Consider the following 22,317-nt stretch of genomic DNA (forward strand, 5'->3'; position numbering starts at 1 on the left):
GTGTAGATCATGTCTGTAGATAATCTGGCAAGTTGGGTAACGCGTATGTATTAAAATGATTCAAAATAAAGTTGAGGGTGACGCAAATTATGGGATTTTCCAGAAGATAAACCAAAAAGTGAATAAATGGAGTGTTGGAGATAATCCTGAACAGATTTTTGCAACTTTTTGTGGATCTTGTTCTCCAAAATTTGTTAGCATAAACTATAAATTAGAGGTTTTCTGCTAATGATAATAATTATCCGTTTTCTATTTTCAAAAATAGTAGTCATTACTTTTAACTCCAAAAAGTATGAATCAAAAATGGTTAGTAGATAATTTCATGGATACAGAGGCGCTTGCCTGATGTCCTCTTTGAAAATTTATAATGTCTAAATTTTGTGGATTTAAACGGGTGTAAAAATAAAACTGGAGGTTGGCGTGGAGCGTACTGGAATCGTCTGATGTCCAATTTAAAAACTGCTGCAGCAGAAGCTCAGCTGCTCAGCGTCTAAAATTGTTTAGACGCTTTTGATTTTTTGATTGGGAAGTTTCTCGTTTTATACTAGGGTTCAGAGACCCCTTTCTCCTCTTCTCCTTCCTCAATAGCTTTGGGGAGCTAACCCTTGACTCGTTGCTCTTTAGTTTCTAATTTAACAACCTAAACCGCCGTTAAAATACACTTCTTAAATGTCGGGGATTTGATTCCCATTTTGTTTGATCCTAGCTGCAATTTGCACCTCTCCTTTGAGCGAAGGTAAAACAGAGCTCAGACAAACATCTCTCCCTTACTGTATATCGATTTATTTGGAGCTAAAGGTGGGGCGTTGAGATAAAAAATTGTTTTGCGAAGTGAGTTCCCAGATTTTTCTGCGCTTTCAATCCCCTTTTCTCAGTCCTTTCAAAAGATTAAGCTCTATTCTGGGAAGGAAAAGAAAATATCACACAATAGAAACAAGATGTTAATTTGCTGTTAATTCAAGTCTTTGAAGGATGAGTTTTTGACAGCATCAGTATTCCACTTTTGTTTTGGAATCTAATTAGTCGGCTAGATTAGAGCTTTCATGCTCAACTTGTCTGAGAGAATCACGGTGGAACACAAACAGTGTTTGCTTAGAGGAGAGATCAAACTATATTAGCAGCTCATTTACTCATCGAGCACTGATGCAAAAACCACACTGCTAAACCGCTCATTACAAGTTTAGTTCTCACTGTTGCATAGTATAGACATGTATTCAGCTGTTGGTATCCACTGGCTCACTTTCTTCTCCTCTTTTCCCTTCTCCCCCTCGCCTCTCTTTCTTTCTCCAGTTGCTTCAGCAAGCAGCCTCCTCTGGTAACCTAGGAGCCTTCAGCGGGATCCAGCAGATGGCCGGTGAGTCAAAAATCAGTCGATAGACTCACAGATCTACCACGGCAGTGGACTCTTTGTTGCGCCTCTCTGTTTTTTTTTTTCCACAGACTTCTAAAACAGGACCAAAGAGCATAACAGATGAACTCGCGTGGTGGAGTTAAGAGAGATCTTTGCCCTGAAGATTTATTAACTGTTGCTAAGATTTGTCTTGATCTTTTAATGAGGCCAGACAAGAGTTGTGCCCTGGGCGTGTAACAGTAGCACTGAGGCTTTGTCGGGGATGGATGAATCACAGAACGGAGGAAAGAGAAAGAAAAAGGAGCACAGAAAATGGTTAAAAGTGGGCACCTTTGGTGGGTTTGTTGCACTGCAGGCTGGCGCCATCTACTGCTCTCTTCCTGTGGAGGGCCTCTGATCTATCATCTTCACTTCCATACTTTCTTTCATGAGTATCTGCAGGTTCAAAGCAAAGTTAAGCCTTTTGTTCACTCTAAAGGAATTGAGCTTAGGGAAGACACTACAAGGGAGCAGGCTGAAATTTTTTACCTAGTAGATGTCGCTGCAAAACTTGGCTTCGTTTTGGAAAAATATTTTATGTATTACACATTTTCTGGTTTAAATATGAAAATGATTCATTATCTAAATATGTGCCAGCTTACATACTTTTCCAGAACAGAAATTTAAAGACTAGATAAAGCCAGGTTAAAAATGTACTCTTTAATTTAGTTACTGTCCAAAGGCTTTTTTTTTCTCCCAGCTGCAAGAAAAAAATACATTTTGGGAATAAAATCTTGTATAAATGAGGCTCCGAATCACATTTGAGTAAGAATTTCCATAAAAATATGCAGCATATTTTTATGCAGAAAGTTTCATTGATGTAAGTGCTAGTGGATTTAATGTAAATTTGCATGATATATATTACAAATTATTGGCGACCTAGAGGATTTTTACAAGCCTGTATCACTTGAAACTTTCACAGCTGGTTACTTACATGTAGACAATTATTTCTGCGTCTGAACTTTACTGAAAAATTATTTTTAAATGTATAAATTAAATATTACATGACTACATATGTGCTGACTTGCATACTTTTCTTGAATAGAAATTCAAATATTGAATAGTTCACCGAAAGTCAAATATTTTAACAGAAGTGATTCTGTCAAAAAAAATTTTTTAGCACTTCATAAAACAAAAAACACTCAGTCAGAGAAGGTCAATCTTTTTAATGATTCTTAGCAATAAAACCTCAGTAATACTTGGCTGTGAATGTTGGATCCTAGTATTTATGGGGAGAAATGTAAACCTATATTATTAACTTACATTAACACAAATATTTTCCATGTTGCAACCGGTCTGACATTTGTATGTTTATGTTTTTATGCAAATCAGGCATTTACCCATGTAAATATGTGCCTGTTTGCATTTTTTTTCTCAAAACAGAAATTTGAACAGTGCATGAAGTGGAAATACCTTGAACAGCAAATGTCTTTTACTCCCAGCAGACAGAAAAAAGTACATTTTTGGCATGTTTTTGAGTAAAGTGCTCTATAAATGAGGCCCTGAATGACCTATAAGCAGCATAGCATAATTAAACTTCCTCAATAGTTTCCTTACATTAACACAAATATTTTCCATGTTGCAAGCATTCTGAAATTTTATGTTTAAATCTGCAAATTAGGCAATTATCTACCTAAATATGCGCGAATTTCTCCAGACCAGAAAACCGAACTTCAGATAAAACCTGGAAATCTGCTAGAAATAATCAAACATTTTGATTTTATTGGATGCTCTAAAAATCAGAGATGTTAGGTAGATGTTAGGCTTAAAGTATGTAAAACTATAATTTTTTAATATTTTAGTGTTATTATTTTAGTATTTACAGGGAGAAATTTTCATTATCGGGAAACTTCCCCAGGTGCTGACTTACATTTGGACAGTTACATGCACATGAGGCATTGTCTCATCAAATATGCACTAATCTGCATAATCCTTCAATAGACAAAGCGCAGTCAAATAACAGCCAGTGAAGGTTTTCCAACACGTGAAGACAGGAAATGAAGCGGTATGGGACAGTAATTCTCCTAAGTGAAGCTGCAGCAATAAAAAATGCATATTGTATTAACCCAGTTCTGTATTAATCTAAGCCTTGAGCTCGACAAGAAGCTCTGCTATTAAATGTTGAACAAGATAAAATCTCTGTATTTAAGAAATATAATTTTTAGGGCTTTAAAATTTGGGTTATTTAAGACTTTCAGGCACTCGTGGATACTCATCATCTCAACTTTCTTCTCTCTTTCCATTAAACTCGTCTCCTCTTTCTTGCTTTTTTATTTTAAGCCTCCTTTTTGCAGATTCTCCCCCACCTCCCACCCTCCTCACTCACAGTTTCTTCATCTCCCCTTTACGCCTCCCTCCAGCCTTCGCACTCCGACTGTTCTGCCCTCCTTTGGTTCGCTTTCTTCGCGAGGTGTCAGCTTTTAATTGTATGTTGTTTAGCGCGCATAAAGAAACTGCCAAAGGATCCGAGCGTGATAAGACTTTTTTAAAGTGGCGAGCCCCGTCTTGTCTCCTCTCGTGTTCTGTCACGTTCCCCTGAGTTGCAGTGTCTCGCAGTTTCCCCGCAGCTGTTTAAAATTTTCTGCCGTTGGGCTCAAACATACATTTTCCTTTCGAATATACACTCACGCTGACAAACAGGCTTTAGGATTTGGAGCGGCGAGTGAGTAACGGTGTCTGAATCTGGAGATCTGTTGGTCCTCCATCTGCGATGCGGAGCGCGAGAAGGGAGAGGGAGCGAGTATTAGTGATTGGCAGGAGATGTGAGACAGCTGAATGACATCTGGTCCCAGTCTTTAACACGAGGAGCTGCAGAGCTGAGAGGCTTCAATTACACCAATGAGCATTCAATTAGATGCAGCCAACGGCAGCCTGGTGCAGGCCGGCGCTGCCATACAAGCTGCAGGGAGCGCACACGCACACACGTGCATCCCTGCACACATATGTACTCACACACTCGCGAACCATCTGGCCGGCCCTGAAACCCCGGCCCCAATGTGGAAAATAGAATGAATTTGTCTCATACGATCTCTCTTTCTTTGTCTCCGCTTTATTCCTCTCTAGCCCAGTTATTTTTTATCTCTTGGCCTGCTCCTTTTCTCTCATAACTGGCTTGAAAATAAATGCTGGTTCAATGAGGGTGACTGTCTTCGACAAATGCAAGTAAGAATGGGTGTAGAAAAGAAGAAAAAAGGCAAAAAAGAGGTTGCAATGAGTGCAAAAGATAGAGACAAAAGGGAGCTGCTGGAATTGTCTTTGTCATCGACTGAGGGAGAGAAAAGAAAGGCTGGAAAAATGGACCAGGAAAAGGGTTGGGGGAAAAGAAGGAACTAAAAACCTAAAAAGGTAGACGAGGGAGGAAAAGGCCAGTACGAAAATTGGGAAGTAGGGAAAAGGAAGATAAGAAATGGGCAAGTAGGGAAAGATAGATGAAGGGGTCAGGATATAGGAAAGAAGGGAGAGCAATGAAGCAGAGAAGGGAAAGGAAAATGTAAAGCAAGAATAGGGAGGAAATTAAAAAGCAAGGAAAGTAGGAAATGAAAGGGAGGAAAAGAAGAGGGAATAAAAGGAAAAAATGTGGAAAAGATGAGGAAACGAAAGAATAAGAAAATGAAAGTTAAAGAAGCAGAAACATACATAAGAACCAAAGTAGAGAAGAAGAAAGTAAATCAAGGGCAGAAAAAGGAAAATGACAATGATGGAAAGATGAGGAAAGAAAAAAGTGGAAAGGAAAGGAGGAAACAAACGAAGGTGGGGGGAAAAAGCGCAGCGAAGGTAAAAGTGAAGTGATTCTCTACAATGACCATTTATTAGCATTGTAAACACACTCGAGCGTGTTTGTGGATCTCTGCCTCACACATAGAGAAGGAGGAGGTCTGCAAAATAAAAACATACTGTCGATTATAATAAAGAGGTATGAATGAGAGCTCTTGTAAACAGCCTTCCCTCTGTGTTACCTGCTCCGTGGAGTCAGAAATGAGATCTAGCAGCAGCGCTGAAACCACATATCTCCTCGCTCATGTGGCGCATTGTCTGCCTTATCTGGAAAAACAACACTGTTTGAATTAGGCTGGAGCGTGCGTTTCATGGGATGCGATAGAAAGAGCGGCGGCGGTTTTTATCCCCACCTTTGCGCAGAAGTAGAAATCCATTTCGGGTTGTGATGTACGACGGAAAATTGGAGAAAATCGCTTTGCAAACGAGATTGGTTTTGGCTTCGGTGTAAGTAAGCGCAGATGAGTGGGGGAAAAACTCACATGCGTGCAGAGGCACGCTCGCGCACTTGGTGTCTTTAGCTTTGTTTACACACACACACAACACACACACTTCCTGCTGCAGCACCTCGATATCTGTCGTCATTGGCTGCGTTCAATTTGACTGTCTGGGTGAAGGATATCTTTGTAGAACCTCTAAGCATTCACCACGGTGTCAAACAAGATGGATTTTCTTCATGGTGTCTTGTTCGTGTGTGTCTTATTTGTATCCGTGTGCAAGAGTGTGTGTGTGTGCGTGTAATCTCATGGTACGGTATATACACGCAAACTGTATATACGACGCATACACCTCACATTGACAGTGTCCACCCTTTTAACACGAGGCAGAGGAAGCATCTCTGTGGTAAGACCTTTACTTTCTGCTCTGATGACTGTTTGCTTTCGGAGGTTTTGTACTCACACACACTCGCACTAACACACACACACACACACACACACACACGCGCGCGCGTATTTGTGGAGTGAGGTGAAAGGTTGAGTTGTGCTCACAGACAGTGTTTTATAGCCTCTGCTTCGCCATCATTTAGGCGTTGGCACATAGGCATTAATTATGCTTAAGTACAGGCCGTATGCTTAATGCCAGAAAGAAGATTAACAATGAGGAGAGTTCAGCCTTCAGGGGTCCCTGAAATAGAGGGTGACTGCTGAAAGGGAGAGGGCTTTAATATTTAGTTTAAAGGGGAAGGCTTCAATCATTTGGCATCACATAGGGGCCAGCCGTAGACTGCATAATGTCCAGGTACTCTAAACGGTCATTGTTTGTAATAGCCAGCATGGGGTGACTCATCTAGTAAAGTCTAATGGAAACTTACTTCTCATTCGATTTATGATCTCAGTAAATACTTTCCGCTGGAATTTATGGCCTCAATCAGTAGTTTTAACGCCACAGTCACATTAGGGAAAATAGGGGTTGCATGACCAAAATTATTGGGACAGTATGTCATGAACTTGAAGTTTTATTGCCTCTGAAATGGTGCCTTCAAAGAAGCGGACCAAGCCTTGGCAGCACTCGCAGCCAGGTGCCATCCTCCAAGCGACTTTGGTGCATCAGGACGGCGATAAAGCAGAAACAAGACGGACTCTGTCTGCTTTGAATTAGGTCGAGTTGACAATTAAAATTGCAATCTTGCCACTTGCATTCAGAGAAAGTCACATTAACTACTGAACCTTGGAGAAACAGAAATGGTTCCAGATATAGTGACGTAGTTGCTCAAGGACGGTGATTCAACTGCGCGATGACGTAGGCGCTCAGTAACCTTACCTTAAGAGTCCACTACTGCAAAAAATATATATATATATATTGCAGGCAAGTTGCACAGACTGACTCCGATTGATTGCAACATGTTGACGATCGGCTATATTAGATGACAGTTATTTCCACACCTTTAAAGTGAATGCAGTCAGTTCAATCAGACCATGATCATTTGGAGACCAGTTACCTCCCACCAGAGGGTGAGGATGTTGCACATCTGGGCGACCAGTTGATTCCAACAACTGCTTGAACTCAGTCACCAAATTCCCAGATTTTCCGTAGCCGCAGTGAGTTTGCGGTCCTCATTTTTCCCTCTACTGTGACTGAGCCGTAAGTCAAATTTAATAAAACATGATGATAATTTTCTCAATTCTGGTCCCACTCTTAGTTACAGTGAATATAAAATAAAGCAGGGGCTTCTTTTCATTGACAGTATAAGCATAAGAGTATAAGCAACGTGTCTCCTCTTGTTTTCTACTTCTTAACCCTCCTGAGACCCTCGCACATCCTCACACGGGGTCATTATATTTATGCTTTTCTATAAATTCGAAGTGTTTTGTACCTTGTGACAATGATGAATTTATAATGTACCATAAACCCACTGTCCCCATGCAAGGTTGTACTTTTTAAACATTATTTGAAAGACGATGGTCCACCTAATCCCAAATAGCTCGGAAAAATTAAAAATAGGTCCCAACAAGAGCTCCAGCCTCAGGAGGATGATGGGACTTCATCCAGATTTTTATATTTGAAGTCTCTGAGCCCAGCTGATATGAATACACCCATATGTTTAGTCTTTCTTTGGCCCTTAACTCAATTCAGTGTCATTTTTACTAATTTACTTAAAAACTGAACTTTTAGCTTTTAAGGATTCATTGACTCTCACATTAAGTGCCTATTTTGATCGTTTAAATGGCATTTTGGCAATTTGCTGGTGCAAAAATAGTTTTGTGTTCTGTTTTTTGCATAAACGTAAGAGTTTTATGGGCTTTTTCCACATCTGCACCTTGATACCTGCAAACTATCAAACAAACTGGTACAGGTTGACATCAGTCAACAAGGCCGATACAGGCCAGTTCCCATGTGTGGTGCCCTTTAGTTTCATCCTCTGAACTACAATATCATAAAAGCTCCCATCATTACCCTGTGATATAGATGTGATGGTCTTTGTTGAGCTGGCAGGCATTTATTTATAGAAGCATGAGTTAGCTGAGCAGACTCGGAGCTCTTGTTGAATCTAAAGTGGTATAATTGGCTAAAAAGCCCATATAAGCACTGTAGGAAGGTTAGTTTCCTCCTGCATTGTCTGAGCCCTCTCCGCTGAGCTTTAATGCTTCTTGAATATAAAAAAATATATAACATTAACTAAATCGCTGAGATGATTTCTTCCTCCGGAGCAGCTCCGCCTCAGAGAAACGCGCCAAACCTAAAACACTGCAACAGCTGCTTTTTACTGATTCAGACACTTTGGGGACTTATTAGCAAAATCAGCTTCTGTAGTGTTTGCCTGCACACGCTACAGATTCTTCACAAAGACCTCAAATAAAGAGCATTTCAAGGTTTACATGTGCAGGATATCCACACACTCCACTGCTGTACACCTCCGGACGCCCAGCAGCTAACGTGTGTTCAGTGCTGTCCTCTGGTACGCTGTCCCGGTCCAGCCAGGCGACCCAGCCACGCCTCAGCCCCAGGTTTGACACCACCCTCTCTGGCTCCTCTCTCCAGGTATGAGTGCTCTGCAGTTGCAGAACCTGGCCACTTTAGCGGCGGCAGCGGCGGCGGCCCAAAACTCAGCCAGCCCCTCCACCGCAAACCCCCTGTCCTCCAACGCCGCCTCCCTGGGAGCGTTGGCCAGCCCAGGTAACGCCACAGCCACTCAGGTTGGGGGGTCCAGCGCCGGGGGAGGGTGGAGGGCCCGACGCCTGCCTGCGTCCTTCGCTCTCCATCGTTACCATTGCCACTGTTGTCGTCCCACGATCCCCGCCGCATCATCACCGACACCATTACTGCCGAAACATCCTCATTGTTTGGATCCCCGTCAGTGTTGTTGACCTTCTTTCTGGCACATTCCCATGGTGTGTGTATGTGTGTGTGTCCACCTTCATATCAAGACAGACACCATGCTGTGTTACTCACCCGCTGCCTGCCTGCCTCACCTCCCTCACCATGTCGCCCCACAGCCATGCCATCCTGTGATACACATGCGCTGTCCATGGTGCGCACGCATGTATGTGCGTTTTCGTGCTTAAGTGTTCCCGTCAGGTTTAGACCTATGTGTGTTTCTTCCGTCCTATTTTTGGTCGATTTCTTTGTTCATGCCTCACCTCACCAGCTCTGGAGACATTGTAGAAACTTTTTAGAGCAGCAGACTGGTTTTCTTTCCCAGCGGACGGCGTTTGTTTGTGTTGTTTCTGTGTTCATAGCTGTGGGTTTTAAAAACCTCCTGAACCCGGCTAAGGTTAAATATCATCACCTTCAGACTCCCCCCTCCTACCTCTTCTTCCCAAAGTGCCTCATCATTCTCACTCGCGCTGCCCCTCCTCCTCTCCTCTCCTCTCCTTGTGTTCCTTCTCGTTGCCCTCGTCTTTTCCTGCTGCCCCGCTTTTGACAAGCTCCCTGTTTCTGCTCCGTCATCCTCCCCTCTCATGTCGGCTCGGCCTCGCTCCAGCAGCCGTGGTTTTGCTGTCTCTTTTGGTGCGCACTCCCAACAGAGCATGAATATGAAAAACTACCCCCCTCCTCTCATACGCACCCCCCCCGTCTCCTCCCTCGTTAACACTTGCGCCTCTTCATCCCACTTCCTGCCTTCACCGAGCTGATCTGCGCTTGGCGTGAACGCCCGTTCTCGTCTCGTTCTCGCCATACTTTTCACCTTCTCTCTTTTATTCCCGCCTGTGTCTCCCTCCTTCTTCTTCTTCTTCTTCTTCTTCTCTCTCTCTGAATGTCAGTCCAACCTTGAATAGTACGCACTCAGGCTGAGTCGCTCTTTGTGAATGAGTGGCGGCATATACTGCATGAAACTGAAAACGTCACGCCAGTTTTGATAAATATAGACAGTTCTGCATGGAGACAGGCCGTGTGCTGACATTACGCTTCCTTTTACCGCAACATTTCTTAACGTGTTCAGCCGCAGTCCTGCTTTGTTGGCGTCGCTTTCATGAAAACAAGGGTAAATTAATACTTTTTTAAGAAATTGTTTTTGTTCTAAGCAGAATGAGATCGAAGGCTTTGTGCACCACATTTCCCTACCCACCCCATCCTACCTGTCCACCAGTTTGTCCACACATTTGCCATCACTGCGTGTTCAGGTGTATGTGTGCGTGAGTTTGCGTCCAACTGTGGTCTATTCATCCATCGCCCGTTGGCTGTTTTTGTGTGTTTCAGTTGATTTAAAATAAAACCAGGGAAAAGTCATTTAATTATAGTCCACATTTCTGAGGTTTGACTGTTATATGCGTTCTGTGCATATCTGTGCTTCTTTGGATTGTCCTTATGTTTATGTAATGCTCTTACAGCATTACCTCGATTGCAGCAATCCTGCAGTATACTTGCTTTGGTGCACAACATACCATGCAGAATTCTGTGATCATCTCCATACACTTCTATAGATTAATATATTTAAGGTCAAGGTGCCACTGCTTGTTTGGTAAAGGTTAATTAAAGGTGCCACTTGTAGCATGTTTAAGCATCAGTATAGCATCAGATCAAACACTCATAAAGGAACGGTGCAACTATGAGGAGAATTGGTTTTATTAAGATCTTTTCTGCCTTGAACCGTGGTGCTTCTTGTCAGAGAGATGCTCCCTTTTCTCCATTCACACCGGCTGAACTCGAGAGATAAACAAATTGTGAAGTGATTTCTCCATCAGCCTCTCGGCATTCATCGTCGCCACGAGCTCACAAAGCTTTTTTCTCTTTGCCCGTTGAAGAAAGGAGTCTCGGTCTCAAATTGAGGAAAAAAATATGCACAGAAACATCTGCAAACCTGCATTTGCATGAATAAGTTAGTCATATTAATTCCTCTAAAAGACAGAAGAAGAAAAAAACGAAGGACAATCAAGCCACAGCTCCTTCCTCGTCACTGATTTGCATTACATGAAGGTGTAGAGAACGCACTGTGAAGGAGCTGAAGCCAAGTTTTAATATGCTGCCAAAGCAGGAAATTGAGCCCTTCAGGAGACACTACAGCACGAGGAGCCCGACATGTCTAACAAGCATTCTGTCCTGGCAAGTCCAATTTCCAAATGTTAGTTTTAGGTTATTGTAGTTTTTTAGTTAGACTAAAGAATTTCAGCAGCTTCTTCAGCCCCAGGTTGCACATTGTGGGGCAAAACGTTTTTCTCTCAAGTGGGGTTCAAATTAAAGCTTTGTTTTAGAAGTTTGGTTCATCGCTCACTCACACACACACATTACCTGCTGATAATGCAACTTCTGCATGCGTGTCCATTTCACGTTTTTTGGGAGAGACAAAGCCTGAACTGGACAGCATTTTTAGTCTCTTGATGCCAAACCAGTGCCTGTTTTTTTGTTGTTTTTTTTTTACCTTTTACTCCATGTAGTTCATGTCTAGAAGTAGTAAATGTTTAGGCTCAGTAATGACCGATTATTGTGATTCAGCTTGCCACCAAGTTTCAAGAAACTGAAGCGTGCAGCCATTAAAGAGATGAACTTACAGGAAGTAATCTGAGCCAGCTCCCTTTGGCCTGTGTAGCACATCTCTTTCTAAATTCTTTGTCATCACTGTCTGTGATAAATGCACCAAAAGCTGATGCTAATTTGCTACAATGGAGCACTTACTGTTTGCTTTAAATGAAGATCAAGCTATGCAAAAGCCTGAACCTCTACACAAGGAACCTTGTTGCTTTGTTTTCTATATGTTTATGTAACATGTCCACTTCTTTTGTCTCCTATTCTCCCTCTTCACCTCTGTCCTTATCCCTCCTTTTTTTATTTTTGCTCTGTTCATCCTCCTCCTCCTCCTTCTCCTCCTCCTCTTCCCCCAGCAGCGGGCACCACAGCCAGCTCCAACGCTGGCGCCATGAACTCTCTGACCTCTCTGGGCACCCTGCAGGGCCTGGCAGGAGCAACTGTGGGCCTGAACAACATTAATGCACTAGCAGGTAGCATTAACAGTGAGTATTCACCCTGCCATCAGCCACTCCACATCCACCTCTGATCATACATAACCAACGGCGACATCACAACCGCAAAGCCTGTGAGTCAGTGCAGAGAGACGTAGCCGCAGCTGTCGGGGGGGTTGACTCAAATGGGGTTTCTGATGACTTTGAATGATTCACTTGTACAAGTGCAGATTTGGTAGTAGGAGTAAAATGCATGCCAAAGAAAATCAATATTTAATCTCGTTGAACGAAGAACGAGTATATCAAAAATCCATACGTTTGTCCAACTCTAATGTGAACGGCTATTCCTAAGTATACAAATATCAGAAATGTTGAAACTGACTATCACCATGCATCACTTGGCTTTCTTCTGAAACAGAAAAAAGACAGCGTGATGCTTCGGTATTCCCGCTTTTGCTAAAATTCCCAGAGTTTGGTTCCTCCCGTCGTCTCTCTGTGTCTCAGTTTGACTTAAAAAATAAATGGTTGTTCCTCTTTTAAAGACGGCTACTGCATAAAATCACCTGCCAACACATATTTCATCCATTCCTCCACTCATCTCTTCATCCGCTTCCTGGTTGTGTCCCGGGTTGTGCTTGCTGTAAGAGTGCCGGTGTGCCATCCTGGCGTAGTTGGCGTGCTGCTCGTTGCCTAACAAAGGCTGTCGCCGTGTCATCGTTTCACATCGTGTTGGATTTGTTGTGTCACTGTTGTGTTTTCTGTTGTTTCCGCAAAGCAGTTTGGACAAGTTGCACGGGGGGCTAAAGGCCAAAATTGTAATTCTTCCTTTGGTTAGCTGCCAATTTCACATTTACTGTTATGTAAATGTTGTAATTGTACCCTCACAATGCAGTTCTATCAATTTTCCTGGCTGGTAAATACAAATCTTTTCAATTTCATGCCAAAAATATAAAAGGTAGATGTGTTGTGTTAGAATTTAACACAAAACAAACTCAAATTTGATCATTTAAATGTCAAAAGGAGAAACCGCAATTTTTTTCAGGCTGCTGTCACGCTAGGAAATACAATATTTGATCATTTTGTTGCACAAGAGGGCCCAAAAAGGCTGTTTTTGTCCCAATAATAAAAGCTAAATAGGACTCTTTTTTTTTTTTTCTTTCTTTCTTCGAAGTAAAAAAAAAATAGTCTAATTTGCTGTCAAAGCATTAACACAGCTGGGTGGTTCATTAATCCATTTTAAGTTTAAGCGAGTCACACACATGTTTCTTTCCACATGTGGATCGTATCGACCGCACGGCCGCCCTGTGTGGCGTTCTGGCATCTGCCGAGCCGTGTGGTGCGCGTCCTGCCTTTGACCTCCGGGGAGACGGGGCTGGGATCTTAATCAGAGCTGTTATGACAGCAGAGATCCTGTACAACCAGCCTCTTCCACCACATTATTCTCCCCTGACCTTTACCGCTCTTTGGTTCGACTAGCTGTGTCCGCTGTGTAAATTATATATGCGTCTACTCGAGCGCACGCAGGTACAAAAACACAGAACATGTCTAAACACACACACACACACACACACACGTGCTCGTCCTTCTGAGCCGAATGGGTCGCTTTCATTTTGCATCCCATTTTGTCCTCACTAACCCTTCTCTCCTCTTAGCGCATCCTTCCTCCCACTCACCCACCCACCACCAACAACCGCCCTCATTTAAACACATCTAGGCCTTAATTGAATTGCAAAGGTCACTGGTGCAATTATTCCTGAATAAATGAGTGACCTATAATCCAGAGCGCCGCGGTGATAATTTATTTCACTGTGTCTGACGGCGAGGCGACAGGACGCCGAGCCAGTGTCAGACCCCCTCTGACAAGTTGCCCTCCGTTGTGATATTAAGCCGTTACATGCAGCTAATGAGTGTTACTGCTGTGTTCCTTCACTTTTTAAAATCGCCACGCTCCCCTCCCCTCCCCGCCTACCCTTTACGCGCCGCGTAAAGGGTAGGCGAGAGTAGGCGAGAGCCGTCACGGGCAGGAAAGGCACACATGATCGCACCCCAGTATTTGTTTAACAACGCCACTTTGAATGAAGCGAAAGATAATTTTTCATCTTCTTTTTATTTTATTTATTTATTTTTGTCGTTCCGTCGACGCTGCTGTGGTCTCCGAGTGTGTTTCTGTGTGTGCGCATGCAGCGCTGCATGCTTTTTACTCCGAGATACCCGTGCAGCTCTGGCTGTCATCAGCTTCCTTCATACTTTAACGTGTTTAAATGAATCCTCTGTGTGTGTCCTGTGCTTGTATGTGTTCGTCCTTTGTGTTTTCTTGTCACACGGTTGGTCCTCTGTTTGTTTGTGCGTGTGTGTGTGTGCGTGTCGATGTGAGTGCAATTTACAGTATCGTCCGGCGTAGCTGTCGGTGTTTGTGTGTTGTGTGTCTCGTGTCCTGTATGTTCTTGTGGGTGTGTTAGTGTGTGTGTGTGTGTGTGTGTGTATGTGTGGTTAAAAAACACAACCTTCAGTGGGAGCGCTAATGAGTAAGTGCACTCTTCTTTCTTTATTGTTGGGTTTTATGTAAAGTTGCTCAAATGCTCTCAGGTATGGCGGCTCTAAACGGAGGCCTGGGCGGCGCAGGGCTCACCAACGGGACGGCAGGCACCATGGACGCGCTGACGCAGGCTTACTCAGGGATCCAGCAGTACGCCGCCGCAGCGCTGCCCACCCTCTACAGCCAGTCCCTGCTGCAGCAGCAAGGGGCTGCCGGCAGCCAGAAAGAGGGTCAGTAGCCTAAGGCTGTATGTCTGCACATCAGTGCTGCTCAGTGGGAGTTAGATTTGAGAGTGTTTACAACAGCAACTTTTTTCCCCTAAACGTGCGTCTCCTCCAGGATTTGCTCTTCAAAAAAGCAAACGGGCATTTAAACTCAGCGCTGAAATCATGAGTAGACTCTATAAAGTTATAGTGTTGTGGTGTAATGTCCTGATAAAATGTTAGTTTTTATCAAGTAATAAAAATCTGTGCTAAAAACATAAAAAATTGGCCTTAAAGACAGGATGCCTTTTAACTCTTTACCCCTTGAAAGTCTACTAGTTGTAGCCCTTGAAGCTCTTTTCTGAACTGAAAGGTTTCTGTCATAGTTCACGCCTGCTGATAGAACAAAGTGGCAGGGTTTGCATCAGATGTTAGTGGAGAAATCTGGAAACTATTCTCATCGTCGTCAAACCACGACTTTCTTGATACACTATGCTGCCAAACGTATTCGCTTGTCTGCCTTCACATCTCATTCTCAGCTCCAGCTTTTCTGGGAAGGCTTTCCGCAATGTTTGGGAGTGTTTGTGAGAATTTCTGACCATTCTTCAACAAGCACATTTGTGAGCTGTGTCGGGTTGAGGTCAGGACTTTGTGCAAGGCAGTCAAGTTCTTCCACACCTCCTTGCTCATCCATGTATTCGTAGACCTCGCTTTTGTGCACTGGTGCGCAGTCATGTTGGTCAACCCAAACTGTTCATACAAAGATGGGACATGAAATTGTCCCAAAATGTCTTGGTATGCTGAAGCATTAAGAGTTCATTTCACTGGAACTGAGAGGCTCAACTCCTTAAAAGCAACCCCACGCCATAATCGCCCCCAGACAAGTACCGTTCCCCTGGTAACCACCAAACTTAGAGTCATCCATCATATTGTTAGACAGAGAGGTGTGATCTCAGGCTTGGATGCAGCTGCTCGGCCTTGGAAACCCATTCAATGAAGCTCTGTAAGCACCGTTCTTGAGCTGATCTGAAGACCACATGAGGTTTAGAGGTCTGTAGCGACTGACTCTGCGGAAAGTTGGCGACCTCTGTGCACCATCTGCCTCATCATCTGCTGACCCCACTCTGTTATTTTACATGGTCTAGCACTTCATGGCTGAGTTGCTATCATTACCAATCACTTCCACTTTGTTTGACTTGTTGCATAGGTGTCATCCTATCACGGTACCACGCTGAGCTCCTGAGAGCGACCAATTCTTTCACAGGTGTTTGTAGATTTTATGCACCTGTGGCCAGGGAGGGGAGTGGAACACCTGAATTCAGTCATTTGGATGGGTGACTGAATACCTTTGGCAACTTAGTGTATATTCTGAGGTTTGAAACTCATAATTGCAAAATAGTCAAATGTTGTCCTAATGTGGGCAAAGAGTTTTAAAAAAATTACTTTTAAAACTAAACAACGTTTCAGTTCATAAAAAAGTTCATCCTCATCTCTTAAAACCAAATTCCTTGTTTTACAACTGGACCAAACCTATTTTTCTGTCCTTTATTTCACTTATAATAACTCATTTCACATTGTTTTTGTAGCAGAAAAAAAGGAGTGTTTAATCAGACCTCTCTTGGATTCTGATCAATACTTTTATTACAACGTCTGAGAGAGAAAATGTGAAAACTGGTCAGTCTGCACATCAGCGCTTCTGCAAAGTGCCGCCGACGTACAGAACCTGGCAGCTGAAGTTAAATTTACCCAAAAGCTTTAGACGACAGCGCTGAATACAAACCAGATGATGAAATGTCTAGTAAAACAAATAGAGCCACATACTGTTTGTTTGTGCACTTCTCATCTCGGCTTGCAGCGAAGATAAATTTGTAAAGAAGCTGTCTTTCTTTGACAGTCCATCCAGGAGTTCAAAACCCCTCAGGGAGAACAAAGATGTGCCAAACACTGGGCTCCCTCGCTGCTTCATTTAGCTGTGGAGAGCATATTAAATGATTCTGAGAGATCTGACCTATTAGAATTATTAGAATGTGCGATAGAGGCTGGGTAGGAGGGCACCCTATGACCCCTCTTAAGAGAGACTACATGCGGCTGAGAGAATGAATAAATCAAAAGCAAAAGAATAGGGAACTACTTTTGTTTGCAGCAAACCAAAATATAATTATTAGCTGAAAACCAAAAGCTTTCATCTTTGTTGGATTTTCAATACAATTGCAGAATGCTGTTTAAATTCAATAACAAACCCAAGGTCATGGGACATTGTGGGAAGCGGCGTGCTTGTGCCGAGTTCCTATGACGACAGCCACAGTGCAGCGCTCCCTCTGCTGCAGGTTTGCTTAAATGGAAAAACTATACTGACCTCATATCTGCTCTGCAAATCCCCCACCCCTCCTCCACCTCAGGTCCTGAAGGTGCCAACCTGTTCATCTACCACCTGCCCCAGGAGTTTGGAGACCAGGACATACTGCAGATGTTCATGCCTTTCGGAAATGTGGTCTCTGCCAAAGTCTTCATCGACAAACAGACAAACCTTAGCAAGTGCTTCGGTACGGCAGCAAAAACCAAAACGCACACAAATGCCTGGAATTATTTCTTTTTCTTGACTGTGTCATAAATCAGGGGCTGGGTTGTTGTTGAAGGGAACAAATCTGAAGGACGGCAAGTTCTGACTGTGCATAAAAGATGGACGTTGTATCAAAGTGCCTTATCTGCATTTCTTCTGATATCAGAAGGGACAGATTTCTTACTTAATACAACATGATGCTCATTTTCTAAATGATGGTCGCGTTTAGGGTTAAAAAAGGCCAGAAAAAAACACAATAAGCCACAGAGCAAGGCTACCTTGGAATTGGATCACATTTTAGTTTGTAAGCATAAAGAAAGCAATGAATAGATTGCCCACTTCAAGGCTTTAAAACAAGGTACAATGAGCTGGTCTGTAGCTACGTTGGTGGCTACATCCATCTTTTATGTACAGTCTGTCAGTGCACTCACATCTAATGTTTTGTTAGACTTTGAATAGCTGTAACTTCAGTATTTAAGCAATAATTACAGAGCAATGATTTCTATAAGATCTTATCTGGCTGAGCAACGTACCTGAAAGAGCAAACAATTAGGAAGCCTCGCGCTTATCAAAAATAGACAATTTATATAGTTTTACCCAACTCTACCATCCTTCCCACATGACACAAATGTGGCAGGAGACACTTCTGCTAAAAATAGTGATGATTTCCGGCTCTCATAATCGGCTCATAAAGCCGAAAATGATCAAGTTTTCCACTGGGAGGTTGTCCTCCGATGGCCAGTTTCCAGAACATGTCTGAGCTATTACCAAGAACATTATTTTTTATTGGATCAGCCTTTATTTTTGTGGTGCTTTGCTTCAAGTACCAAAGAAAAGAGAAACATTCATAGTAGTAGTAGTAGTATTTATTTATTGTCATTGTCAAGAACAATGAAATTGCGTTTGGGGCTTCCATACAACCCAAAAAAAGAAGAAAATAATAAATACCCCTTAAAACCCAAGTGTACATATTTAACCCAGTGTGACTCCAATGCAATAGACAATCCTTAGCAATGGCAAGGTTCTTCAGAAAGTTCCTGGAAGTTATTCATTTGGTACTTATTATTATAAGTCCTGACGTAACGCAGATGAATCGCCAACATACACTGCTGACAATTCAAGAGAAGAGCCATCCCACTAATACCTGAATTTACCTGGATTTGAATGAGTCTTAGTAATACTTTAATAGCTCTGTAAACTAAGTGCAAATTTGAGTTGCCGTCTCAAACCATTGTGTCTATCTTCTATAAGTAATTCATATTTACACAGTTATTTCCAGGGAACTTTAGAAGGAACTGTTAGGGAATTGCATGAAAAGCTTGACAAAGAAGAATTCAGTGCCTCCTTTCCATCTGGATTTACGTTTTCCTTACTGGTATGTTTTTGTGTGTTTTTTTTAAAAAGTACTAGAGTAAATCCAGGGCAAATACCGTGTAGATTTGCATTTGTATGGAAATCAAAACCTAAATATTACACATATCCAATCCACAAGCAGCAACTAAGGAAAACAGAACTAAATCAAGCATGGATCCAGGAAAAAACTACCGTCTGGTACTTGTCAGAAAATGGTTTGCGGGGATGGATGTGAGACAAGCGAGACGAGGAGTTTACTGTCAGCTTCAGAGGTTGCAGATATTACAGGGGGAAGGGAAGCGTTAGCGTAAACAAAAATGACTTTTTGCGGAGAAGATAGAAAAATAAATCTTAGTATATTCCACAGTCCGCACCAAAACCTTTAATTTTACTTTTTTAATCAAAAGTGGCCTTTGCCAAAGTAAATCTGTGCTTTAATGCTACCTACAATCTGTTTGTTTGTTTTTTGCTGTAGTCTCTTATTATTTTGTTGATGCAACGAACGAACATCCCTTAGGGCCATCATTACAGTTTAATCTTGTCTTATTGTGTACCAGGAGTGTTTTTAAACATATCAAAGACCCAGAAACAAGGTAAGGATGCCTTGTGAAGTATTTTTGTCATGCAAGAACTCGAGAACAAGGCGACACTGTAGCTTTAAATTGATACCATAGATGCATCTAGTAAAAATCTCACACAAGTTAAAATCAGTGACATCGATCTCAAGGTCAGAGCAAGTTTTCTGAAAATCGAATGTGATAACTTGAGAACAAGGCGATGTAGGATTTATGCAGGTAAGATCACAGCAACAGTTGCCTCAAGGCAACTGACACTGTAAGGAAAAGACCCTACAACATTAGGTAGAAACCCCAACAATCAGATGACTACTTTTAAACAAAGAGTTGGTGACAATGGGAAGGAAAAACTCCCTTTTAACAGGAAGAAACCGAGCACACAACCAGGTTCAGGGAGGGGCAGCCTTCTGCCATGGCCGGTTGAGGATGAAGTAGGCCAATGTTAGGCTGCCTGAAAGTCTGACTCAATAATGTTTTAAAAGCCTTCTTGTTGTTATTTTAATACAGTTTCTTCACAACTGACCTTCTTCTAACTTTTCCTCTAACCGTCCACTTTTCTCTTGCGCCCCCTCACAGGCTTCGTCAGCTACGACAATCCAGTGTCGGCACAGGCAGCCATCCAGGCCATGAACGGCTTCCAGATTGGCATGAAGCGGCTGAAGGTGCAGCTGAAGCGCTCCAAGAACGACAGCAAACCGTACTGATCTTAGCACTAGGGTCTATCTGCTCCCCATGTTAGCACTGCTAGGGTAAGTCCCCCCACAGAAAAAAAACAACAAAAATGATGAAAATGAAAAAAAAAAAACAGCAAACCGAGCCACGACCTCTCTACACAGGGACTCGGGGGTGAGGGTTCAAGGGAGGGGATGTGGGAGGGAGGGGGAGACGACCTACAACCACCCTGAGGGAGACACACGCCTTGTTTTCTTTCTTTTTTTTTTCCTTCTTTTTTTTTCTTGCTTTTTTGGAGACTCTTATGTTCAAGTATTATTATTTATTACAGTTTTTTTTTACACACATGAACGCTTCCATTACCACCATTACTTTGTGCAATTTTTTCTTTCTTTTTTTTAATAATAATGGAAGAAAGTAGCTTTTTTTTCCGATTTTTTGCTTCGCAGGTATTTAAAACTTTTCTCGGTGATTATTTATACTTTTTTCAGGACAGACGTAAAGACAAAGGAGCCATGAAGATTTTTTTATTTCCTCTCTCTCATTATGAACCTGAGGCCTGGTGAATGGTTCATTATTACTTTTTTTTTTTTTTTGTTTTTACTACTTTTTAAAAAAAAAATTTTGACGCGCACGCCGATATGCACATTCGACCTTTGACCTCCGCGGTGTTGGTTGCAGGCCGCCGCTGCTTCTCCAAAAACCCTCTACGCCTGCTGGCAACCCGGGAGCAAAGGCTGCAAAACTTTTAGTGGCCTCTTTTACAGTATAGTCAGTGGTAACATCAACCTGCCGTACAGTTACAGTCTACCGCCGCAGGAAGGAAAACAAACACGCATACTCCAGCTTTTATTTATGTGAAAATTTAAAAAAAGAAGAATTTTTTTATTTCTCAAAGGTAAAAATGAATAATTAGTAAACACATTTCTGGGTCAGATCACATTGGTCTTTGTTGTGAAAGAGATATTACAGCATGTAGAGCATTTTCAAAATAACATCCAGAATTTGATGAAGGCTATGACAATGCTATTACTACTAATAATAATAAAAGAGTTTATGGGTTAAGGGGGTAAACTGAAAATACTTGATGTTTGTTTGAAAGATTAAAAAAAAATAATTCAAAGTACAGAAAGCCACAGGCCTGTAAATTTTATTTGTAAAAAAAGCAGTTCTATTTTTATACAGCATTTTTACTGCCTCAGATTTAAAAGAAAAAGGATTTTATTTATTGCCTATCGTTAAGTTATTGGACTCCTATAAAGTATACAGCATCATTATAAAGTAGACCCTTGTGGAGAAGTCTCGTGGAATTGGGTTCTCTGGTGTTTTTTTGGTGTTTTTTTTTAGTGCAGAAAACCACAGTCACCAAAACATTTCGCCGCCATTCGACGCCCCTCCCACCAGCACCACCACCACCACACTCCTCTCTGTGCTGTTCACCCACCCATCTATCCATCCATCTCTCTCTCTTATTACCACTCTCTCCCTCTCTCCATCCATAGTGGGACTACTTCTTTCACTTGTCGAATTTCAACCTTTTTCCTTGCGTTGTTTTTTTTTATTTCATAATTTTTTTGTTTGTTTTGAGTGTTTTTTTTGTTTGTTTTGAGTGTTTTTTTGTTTGTTCGTAGCCCCTCCTTTACCTGCCGACTTTTACAAAGATCTGAAAGCAGAAAGGAACGAGTTAAAAGAACCTCCCCACCCGTTCCCCATCTTAAAAAAAAAAAATTCTCCCAAATGAACATCCATCCGGGATCTGATGGATAGCGCTTTGGGTGCTCCTTTGTTTATTTCTTGTTGTTTTTTATGTGTGCGCGTACGTACGAATGAGTGAACGTGTGTTGTTGCTTGTTAGTATATAGATTTGAAACATCAATATCATTTTATATTACTAAAAAAACCCAAGAAAAAACAGATTTAAAGCTAAAATATTTGCAGATGAAATCAGTGAGTGGTGTTGCTGTTCTGCTGTTTTGCATTGTTGTTCGTTTGTTGTTGTTTGCTGTTTGTTGTTGTTGTTGTTTCTCCTTTATTTAATTATTTTTCATTTTATTTTAATTTTTTACATAAAAAAAGAAATGCTGTAGTGGTGTGGTGCTCTGGCTCTCTGTGTGTAACTCTCTCCTCTCCCGTTTTTTCTTTCCCCCTTTTAGAACAACCCATCTCCATGCCTGTTAGCTCATCGTTTGCCTAGCATGTCTCCGTGGTGTCGAAAAAAACACAAAACTTTAAACAAAAACAAACAAACAAAAAATACCCACCAAAAAAAAAGTGCCATCGTCCTCCTCCTCCTCCCCCGTCATTGTTTTTTCTGATGTCTTTTCCGAGCTCACCTGATCATAACCTGGTTCTCCTCCTCCTCCGCCACCGCCGTCTACTGACCTTTTTTGAACTTTTAGCTTTTTTGGACTTTTTTTT

At 42.1% G+C, this 22,317-nt stretch overlaps 1 protein-coding gene across 19 annotated transcripts in view; it reads left to right on the forward strand.

The window, feature by feature from the left end:
- The window catches only part of celf2 (cugbp, Elav-like family member 2), a 236,870-nt gene extending 214,577 nt beyond the window's left edge, over positions 1-22,293 (forward strand). For 4 of the 19 annotated variants that reach the window (XM_013913979.1, XM_013913986.1, XM_013913982.1 and 1 more), the window contains 6 exons: positions 1,291-1,354; positions 8,645-8,779; positions 11,923-12,051; positions 14,569-14,766; positions 17,139-17,282; positions 19,804-20,196. In XM_013913979.1, the coding sequence (XP_013769433.1) occupies positions 1,291-1,354; positions 8,645-8,779; positions 11,923-12,051; positions 14,569-14,766; positions 17,139-17,282; positions 19,804-19,931 (798 nt within the window). In that variant the 3' untranslated portion in view covers positions 19,932-20,196. Of the gene's footprint in view, positions 1-1,290; positions 1,355-8,644; positions 8,780-11,922; positions 12,052-14,568; positions 14,767-17,138; positions 17,283-19,803; positions 20,197-22,052 lie in introns of those variants that run through there. The other 15 variants (XM_013913983.1, XM_013913987.1, XM_013913989.1 and 12 more) reach the window with 9 other exon arrangements.
- The last annotated feature ends 24 nt before the right edge of the window (positions 22,294-22,317 follow it).

This window comes from Pundamilia nyererei, unplaced genomic scaffold (genome assembly GCF_000239375.1).
Source record: "Pundamilia nyererei isolate P.nyererei 1_Seehausen unplaced genomic scaffold, PunNye1.0 scaffold00162, whole genome shotgun sequence".
NCBI classification, from domain to species: Eukaryota; Metazoa; Chordata; class Actinopteri; order Cichliformes; family Cichlidae; genus Pundamilia; species Pundamilia nyererei.